The sequence below is a fragment of the Leptonychotes weddellii genome, chromosome 4 (genome assembly GCF_054177405.1).
Source record: "Leptonychotes weddellii isolate Sample4059 chromosome 4, ASM5417740v2, whole genome shotgun sequence".
Classification (NCBI taxonomy): domain Eukaryota; kingdom Metazoa; phylum Chordata; class Mammalia; order Carnivora; family Phocidae; genus Leptonychotes; species Leptonychotes weddellii.
Window position 1 is genome coordinate 136,913,133 of NC_138372.1, and position 9,117 is coordinate 136,922,249.

A 9,117-nucleotide genomic window follows, 5' to 3' on the forward strand; every position below is an offset into this window, starting at 1 on the left:
TTAATAGTTTTCTTTTTGATGAAAAATTTGGGAGACATTTTGGAAATGATTGAACTAACTCTGGTTGAATATGTATGGGATATAAAATGAATTGAGGTTAAAATATTGGCAGAATATATGAACCATTATATGAGACTGTTATAGCTACATAGCTTTTACCTTTTTAAGCAATATTGTTAAGACAAAGAAGTTAAATAAAAGGAGGATGGTATTTAAATTCTCTATTTGAGCTTACAGTGGCATATTCAACCTTTATACCATGGATAATCTGTTACAGCTGTTTTTGTTGCACCTGTTTTCCTGCTTAATAATTAAATTTCCCGAATCTTAAAATTGGCCCTGTTTCCATCAATTCATCATAATAAATGACAGTTTATTGCTATCTAATACTAATTTTACTTACTTAATGTTCCTATATTGTTTTCTTAGCTCACTGAAATGCAAGCTGAGAGTAGTTATTATAGCCCTCAGAAAGTAAAATCCAAAGAAGTATTGTGTTGGGAACAAGAAGGAACTACAGTTGAGGTAATCTTTCAACATTGAACATATATATTTAAAACTTTTTTGAATGGTCTTTAATGTTAATATTTAATAAATGTAGGCTTTTATCATAGTGGTATGTTTAAAATATATTCATGGTTTTTTCTATCTTAGTCATCAGTAGTATTGGTTGAAATAATTATTACTTTAACAAAGATTCTACTGTAACATGCAACATGAATTCTTTCATTTTTTCATTTAACTTGTGTGAGCTCGTATGTATGTGTGGATTAATGTTCATAAGGTGCCAGTCATTGAGGATACAAAGATCTGAGGATACAGAGTTAAGTAAGATGTTTCTTAATTTAATAGGGTTTATGATCTGAGGAGAATAAATTTGGAAAGGCCATAATTCTAAAGAAGTTTCTACTAATTCAGAAATTCTACAAGGAAAGCCTGTAATTTTTTTTAAGCCTGGAACATTTTTATGAAATTCAAATTCTTAGTTCTAATGTTTCCTTCCCTCTTATAGGCCCTTATGATGGGAGAGCCTTTCTTCGATTGCCAGATTGGTTTTGTAGGCTGCAGAGCCTTGTGCCTTAAGGGAATTATGGGTGTTAAAGATTTTGAAGAGAGTATGAATAGAAGTGAAACTGTAAGTCAAATTCTCCCCCTCCCCACCTTTTTTTGGATAGAATGCAGGGATAATGAAGTGCTTATTGAAGTGTTTAACTATACCAAAAAATCTGTTAGACTACATATATCTTTGGCTTAAGAAAGGAACTTTACTGTTTTCCCCTGTAGGAAATTATAGAGCTCAGGGGAATTTAGAAAGTTGGTAGCACTTAACACCTGGACAGTAGTTCCAAATACTTTCCAATTCATAAATGTTTCTTCTTTCTTGTTTATGGCAGCTACTTGGAGTTCCTTTTTGGTTTGTTAAAATGTTCTTTGCCAAGAAAGGCAGTGAAGTGGAGACAGAATTCCTTGTCTTTTTACAGGACTTCACATTGTAGTGATTTCTATTGACTACTGAATGGGTGTTATAAAATCATGGTTTTATTTTCTTTAACAGTTTAATGATTTTTCCTCCTGTTCAAAAATTTTGCATTTATTTTCAGGAAGCCTGTTTCTTCATTTGTGGTGAAAATTTGAGTATGAAAGGTTTGACATACCTTACAAATTCATTGTTTGATTACCGAAGCCCAGAAAATAATGGTACTCGTGCAGAATTTATCTTGGATGCAACTCATCATAAGGTCAGAGAATATATATTTGAGCCAATTTCTAGGCTGTGTTTGGGTGGATATTTTGTGTGAATACTTGTAATTGCCATTTTTCTTCTCGAGTAATACATTCTGAATGCTAGTTGTTTATTGAAGCATTTAGAATATTTTTGTCCAGCTTCTACATCTTAGAGAAGTTTGAAGAGTGCACATAGGTCTCTACTTCTATATACTATGTAGCCAGTTAGTTTATCCATTCCCTACTGTTAAAATAGTCATAGAGGAAACTTGTAGAGTTATCTTTTAGTTGCAGTTACTTTTGGATATGGGATTAATGGGAGGAGATGAAGAATTTCACATTTTACTATGTATGTGTCTTAGTGTTTAATTTTTCATGTTAAATTAATGTACTTTTAGGGAATAAATTAAAAAATTCAAAGAAGTTTACCTGAAGATTAGTATAAAAGAATAAATAATATATATTTTAACCCTTTTTACTACATTTACTTTTGTAAAGAATTTAATTTTAATCTGCATATTTACCTATCTTTTCAATATTTTAGTATATCTTTAGTATTTGAGTTGTTTCATATAAGTGCACTGGAATAAATAAAGATTAAATATATTTCAGAGTATATATTGGACAGTTTTGTGATGATGTTAAAGGTCAAGGGTGTACTATCCTATTCCATTATAGATATTCATTAACCAATAGACATTATTGATAAAGTGGTCAAAATGTCTAGTAGAATTATGGATGTCTTTTTGTGTTGTCTTTAGTAGAGTTAACATTACCTTTTTTAGAAGTGAATTCTTTGGATAGCCTTTGTTCTTTTGTTTTGGTAATCCTTTTAGTTGATACACATTGTATATAAGGATGTATGTTTGATTCTTGACCTGTCAGGTTTTAAACTCCGAAGTCTCTTCTGTACAATGTGTGTTCTATTTGCTTTTCTTTGTTGGCAGGAGACATACACTGAAATAGCTGGAATGCAAAGGTTTGGGGCTTTTTACATGGATTACCTGTATATAATGGAGAACATCAGTGGCAAAGGTACTAGTTTCTTTCCATTATGTTTGCTTTTCCTTGGACAACAGAAACAAAAGACTCTTCAGAATCAGTTGATCCTTGACTGGCTATAATCTGTTAAATCAGATTTACCTTCTGGTACTTTGGGGAATGGAATAATTTTAATATCATGTTATAATTTTCTTAGACATTTAGATTCTTAATCCTTTCTTTGTGTAGTTGATTGAGAAGACATTTTACATAGCCAATCAGATTTAGTTCTATTATGTACCAAATATTGAAATTTTGATACATCAAATTTCATGTTGCTTTAAGTTGTCAAAAAGCATAAACATTTCCTTTTCTATGTTAAATACATTTCGAAGGTTATTTAGATATTTTTATTAAAAAACCTGTTGTTTCAAGCAGAATAGTGGAAATAAATTCTTCTGGAGATAATGGATACAGTCTTACATGTTTTAAAAGCAATCATATGTTTTTAAAAATTTAACTGATACTTTATGTGCTCATCAATATACTATATTGTGCTTATTTTCATCTTTTTTTCATATTGAAAACAGTGAAAATAAGTTAATCCTTTTTTGTTAATTTTTCATATATTGATTTTTGTGTGTTAGGTGATAAGTTTGATATAGTGAATGCCAAGAAGACCAAAGCATTTCTCAAGAAACTAATAGGTAGTGTTTATACACTTAAATGAATGATTATAATATAGCACATTAAGAACAGTAGTTAAAATGGAGAGCTAAGAGAGGTCTAGGTCAGAAAGTGATTACTTTTATGTGTAGGGTTAAAAACTTCACAGAGGAGTTGATCTTGAAAGATCATTAAGTTTTGTTAGATGAAAACAGAAGGAAAGAACAGTAATTTTCTGCTTCCTCTTTTTGTAATGGATTTCTAAATGTTGGTGTTCTCATTGATCAAACCTTGGGTTTACTTTTTTCTTTAGATGCTTTCCTGACGTTCTGTCATTCTTTTCCATTGATTTAGTACCTTTAATATGTTGTTGATGCACATATTTATAATTTTAGTCCAGACTTCCTTAAGTTTAGAATTAAATATCCAATGCATACTTGATATTTTTACTTCTTTATGTGTCTCACAAATATTTCAAAACTGAAGGGGCGCCTGGGTGGCTCAGTTGTTGGGTGTCTACCTTTGGCTCGGGTCATGATCCCAGGGTCTTGGGATTGAGCCCCGTGTTGGGCTCCCTGCCTGGTGGGGAGCCTGCATCTCCCTCTCCCACTCCCCTGCTATGTTCCCTCTCTCACTGTCTCTCTGTCAAATAAATAAATAAAATCTTTAAAAAACAAAAAACAAAAAACTGAGTATGTTCAAATGGAATTATTAAAATCCTTATGACTGTCTACTGCTTACTGCTTTTCCCTTAGTTTCAATATTCTTGTCTTGGCAAATTCTTCTTCTGTATTCTGGTTGCTCAAGCCAGAAACCTAGGAATCATCATGACCTACTTCTCCTCTCCTAGCTTCCAGTCCATCAGCATATTTTTTGTCAAATTTCATCTACAAATCTATTTTATATTCGTTGACTTCTTGTAAACTCCACTGTTACCACTCTCATCCAATCTACTGTCCTCTCTACATTTTAATGGCTTTTTACTGGCTTCCTGCTTCTCACGAGCTTTCAGATTGGTTTAATTCTGTGCTTAAAACCCTCACTCACTGCTTTTGCATTGCTTTATTTAGAAATAAAATTTAAATTGTGTATCAGATTTTAGTCTTGAGTTACTTGGAGAATAGTGATAACCACCAAGGAAGATAGAAACAAGTAAGATTTTTGGAGGAAAAGATGTGTTTTGACGTACCTGTAGATATTGAGGTAGAGATATTCAGTAACAAATTATATATAGGAAAGGGCAACTAAGAACTTTACAAATTGTTATAGTGTTGTAGTTACCAAATGTAAGATGGTAGGTTTCTTCTGGTTCAGTATGAAGTCTTCTGCATGTGTTATGGATTCCATATCTTGTGAGGAGGTGGAGTATCAAGTAGTTGTCCTTCAAGTGAAGGAAACCAAGCACTGAAAATTTTATTTGTGCATATGTTGCTTCTACACTTTCTAAAAGATAGAGACATAGTTGTATTTGCTGGGGTGCTTGTATATGTTCAGTATGAGAAACTGGTAGTTTGTTAACTTTTAAATTTTTCATATTTTCCACTTCGAAGAATAGGATACAATGTTACAAATATCTTAGTCCTTAACTTTTTTTCCAACAAACTATTAGATCATAACATACAAACAGAGAAGTTCTACACATTTATGTACAGAATAGCAAAGAATTATAATGGAAATACCTGTGTGTGATAAATTTAAATTATTTTTTGTCTGTGGTACTGAGACGAAAGATTGAACTGAAATCCTTTGTTTGAAGTTACAGAAAAGTAATTTTTGAAAAAGTTATTAGAGTGGATACGGGGTTGCCTGGGTGGCTCGTCGGTTAAGCATCTGTGTTCAGCTCAGGTCATGATCTCAGGGTCCTGGGATTGAGCCCCACATCAGGCTCCCTGCTCAGCGGGGAGTCTGCTTCTCCCTCTCCCTCTAATCCTCCTCCCTGCTTAAGCTGTCTCTCTGTCTCAAATAAATAAATCTTAAAAAAAAAAAAAAGTGTGGATACAGAACTTTTGTGTTTAATTGGGCCTTTCTATATTCTAAAGGTATTAAGTGCTAGGAAGCCTTACTTTCCTGTTTCTGTTTGAATAAACAAAATGGCTTAAGAATTAGAAATTACTGGGGCTGAGGAGTTCAAGATGGCAGAGGAGTAGGAGACTGCAGTTTGGTCCCAGGAATTCAGCTTAGATAGCTATTAAATCATTCTGAACATCTGCAAACTCAACAGAGATCTAAGAAAAGAATTGCTGCAACTCTACAAATAGAAAAGCGAACACTTTCTGCAAGAATGACAAGATGGAAAAACCATCTCAAAAAAGAGAACAAGAGGGAGTACTGACTGCCAGGGACCTAATCAGTATGGTATAAGCAAGATGTCGGAATTAGAGTTCAGAATACCGATTATAAAGATACTAGCTGGGCTTGAAAAAAAGCATAGAAGACACTAGAGAATCCTTTTCTGGAGAAATGAAAGAACTAAAATCTAATCAAGTCAAAATCAAAAAGGCTATTAATGAGATGCAATAAAAAATGGAGGCTCTAACTGCTAGGATAAATGGGGCAGAAGAGAGAATTAGTGATATAGAGGACTAAATGATGGAGGATAAAGAAGCTGAGAGGGACACCTGGATGGCTCAGTTGGCTAAGTGTCTGCCTTCAGCTCAGGTCATAATCCCGGGGTTCTGAGATTGAGTCCCACATCGGGCTCCCTGCTCAGTGGCAGCCTGTTTCTCCCTCTGCCTGCTGCTTCCCCTGCTTGGGCGCACTCTCTCTCTGACAAATAAATGAATAAAATCTTTAAAAAAAAAAATAAAGAAGCTGAGAAAAAGAGATAAACAACTATTGGATCATGAGGGGAGAGTTCAAAAGATAAGTGATACCAGAAAGTGAAACAATATTAGAATAATTGGGATCACAGAAGAAGAGGAAAGAGAGAGTGGGGCAGAAGGTATATTGGAGAACTTATAGCAGAGAACTTCACTAACTTGGGTAAGGAAACAGGCATTCAAGTACAAGAGGCACAGAGAACCCTCAAAATCAATAAAAATAGATCAACACCTCAAAGTATAATAGTGAAATTTGCAAATCTCAGAGACAAAGAGAAAATCCTGAAAGCTGCTTGGGACAAGAGGTCTGTAACCTACAAGGGAAAACATTAGACTGACAGCAGACCTATCCACAGAGACCTGGCAGGCCAGAAAGGACTGACATGATATATTCAGGGTACTAAATGAGAAAAATATGCAGCCAAGAATACTTAATCCAGCAAGGATGTCATTCAAAATAGAAGGAGAGATAAAAAGCTTCCAGGAAAAACAGAAACTAAAAGAGTTTATGATCAGTAAACCAGCCCTGCAAGAAATATTAAAGGGGATCCTTTAAGTGAAGAGAGAGCCCAAAGTAACATAGACCAGAAAGGAACAGAGACAATATACAAAAATAGTGACTTTACAGGTAATACAATGACACTAGCTCCCTATCTCTTAATAGTTACCCTGAATGTAAATGGGCTAAATGCCCCAATCAAAAGACACAGGGTATCAGATTGGACAAAAAAGCAAGGCCCATTGGTATGTTGTCTGCAAGAGACTCATTTTAGACCCAAAGACACCTACATATTGAGAGTGAGGGAGTGGAAAACCATTTATCATGCTAATGGACATCAAAATAAAGCTGGGGTGGCAGTCTTTATATCAGACAAATTAGATTTTGAACCAAAGACTAATAAAAGATGAGGAAGGCTACTATATCATAATTAAAGGGTCTATCCAACAAGATCTAACAATTGTAAATATTTATACCCCTAATATGGGAGCAGCCAATTACATAAACCAATTAATAACAAAATTAAACACATTGATAATAATACAATAATAGTAGGGGACTTTAACACCCCCCCCACCCCCCGCAATGGACAGATCATCTAGGCAGAAGATCAACAAGGAAACAAGGACTTTGAGTGACACACTGGACCAGATGGATTTCACAGATATGTTCAGAGCATTTCATCCTAAAGCAACAGAATACACATTCTTCTTGAGTGCATATGGAACATTCTCCAGAATAGATTACATACTGGGTCACAAATCAGGTCTCAACCGGTACCAAAAGATTGGGATCATTCCCTGCATATTTTCAGACCACAATGCTTTGAAACTTGAACTCAGTCACAAGAGTACATTTGGAAAGAACTCCAATACATGGAGGCTAAAGAACATCCTACTAAAGAATGAATGGGTCAACCAGGAAATTAAAGAGGATGCCACCAAAAAGGAGAATTACAGACCAATATCCTTGATGAACATGGATGCAAAAATTTCCACCAAAATACTAGCCAGTAGGATCCAACAGTATGTTGAAAGGGTTATTCACCACGACCAAGTGGGATTTATTCCCAGGCTTTACAAGCGTGGTTCAACATCCCCAAATCAATCAATGTGATACACTACATTAATAAAAGAAAAGACAAGAACCATATGATCCTCTCAATAGATGCAGATAAAGCATTTGACAAAGTACAGCATCCTTTCTTGATTAAAACTCTTCACAGTGTAGGGATAAAGGAGACCTACCTCAATATCATAAAAGCCATGTATGAAAAGCCCACAGTGAATCTCGTTCTCAATGTAGAAAAACTGAGAGCTTTTCCCTAAGGTCAGGAACACAGCAGGGATGTCCATTCTCACTACTGTTGTTCAGCATAGTACTAGAAGTCCTAGCTTCAGCAATCAGACAACAAAAAGAAATAAAAGGCATCTGACTCGGCAAAGTAGAAGTCTCAGTCTTCACAGATGACATGAGACTTTGTGGAAAACCCAAAAGACACCACCCCAAAATTTCTGGAACTCATACAGGAATGCAGCAAAGTGGCAGGACATAAAATCAGTGCACAGAAATCTGTTGTATTTCTGTACACTAACAATGAGAAGAAAGATAAATTGAGTCAATCCCATTTATAATTGCACCAAAACCCGTGAGATACCTAGGAATAAACCTAACCAAAGAGGCACAGGATCTGTACTTGGAAAACTATAGAACACTCATGAAAGAAATTGAGGAAGACACAAAGAAATGGAAAAACATTCCATGCTCATGGATTGGAAGAACAAATATTGTTAAAATGTCTATGCTACCTAGAGCAATCGATACATTCAATGCAGTCCCTATCAAAATACTATCAACTTTTTTCACAGAGCTGGAACAAATCCTAAAATTTGTATGGAACCAGAAAAGACCATGAATGGCCAAAGGAATGTTGGAAAAGAAAATCAAAGCTGGTGGCACCACAGTTCCGGACTTCAAGCTCTATTACAAAGCTGTCATCATCAAGACAGTATGGTACAGGCACGAAAACAGACACATAGATCAATGGACAGGAATAGAGAGCCCAGAAATGGACCCTCAACTCTATGGTCAACTAATCTTCGACAAAGCAGGAAAGAATGTCCAGTGGAAAAAAGACAGTCTCTTCAACAAATGGTGTTGGGAAAATTGGACAGCCACATGCAGAAGAATGAAACTGGACTTTTCTTATGCCATACATAAAAATGGACTCAAAATGGATGAAAGACCTAAATGTGAGACAGGAATCCATCAAAATCCTAGAGGAAAACACAGTCAGCAACCTCTGTGACCTCGGCCACATCAAGTTCTTGCTAGACACATCTCCAAAGGCAAGGGAAACAAAGGCAAAAATGAACTATTGGGACTTGATCAAGATAAAAAGCTTTTGCACAGCAAAGGAAACAGTTG

At 35.1% G+C, this 9,117-nt stretch overlaps 1 protein-coding gene across 1 annotated transcript in view; it reads left to right on the plus strand.

The window, feature by feature from the left end:
* Positions 1-9,117, plus strand: part of VPS13B (vacuolar protein sorting 13 homolog B) — a 743,427-nt gene that overhangs the window by 87,603 nt on the left and 646,707 nt on the right. Inside the window, exons 9-12 of the mRNA XM_081817134.1 lie at positions 430-525; positions 1,013-1,135; positions 1,602-1,739; positions 2,673-2,760. Of these exons, the coding sequence (XP_081673260.1) occupies positions 430-525; positions 1,013-1,135; positions 1,602-1,739; positions 2,673-2,760 (445 nt within the window). The remainder of the gene's footprint in view (positions 1-429; positions 526-1,012; positions 1,136-1,601; positions 1,740-2,672; positions 2,761-9,117) is intronic.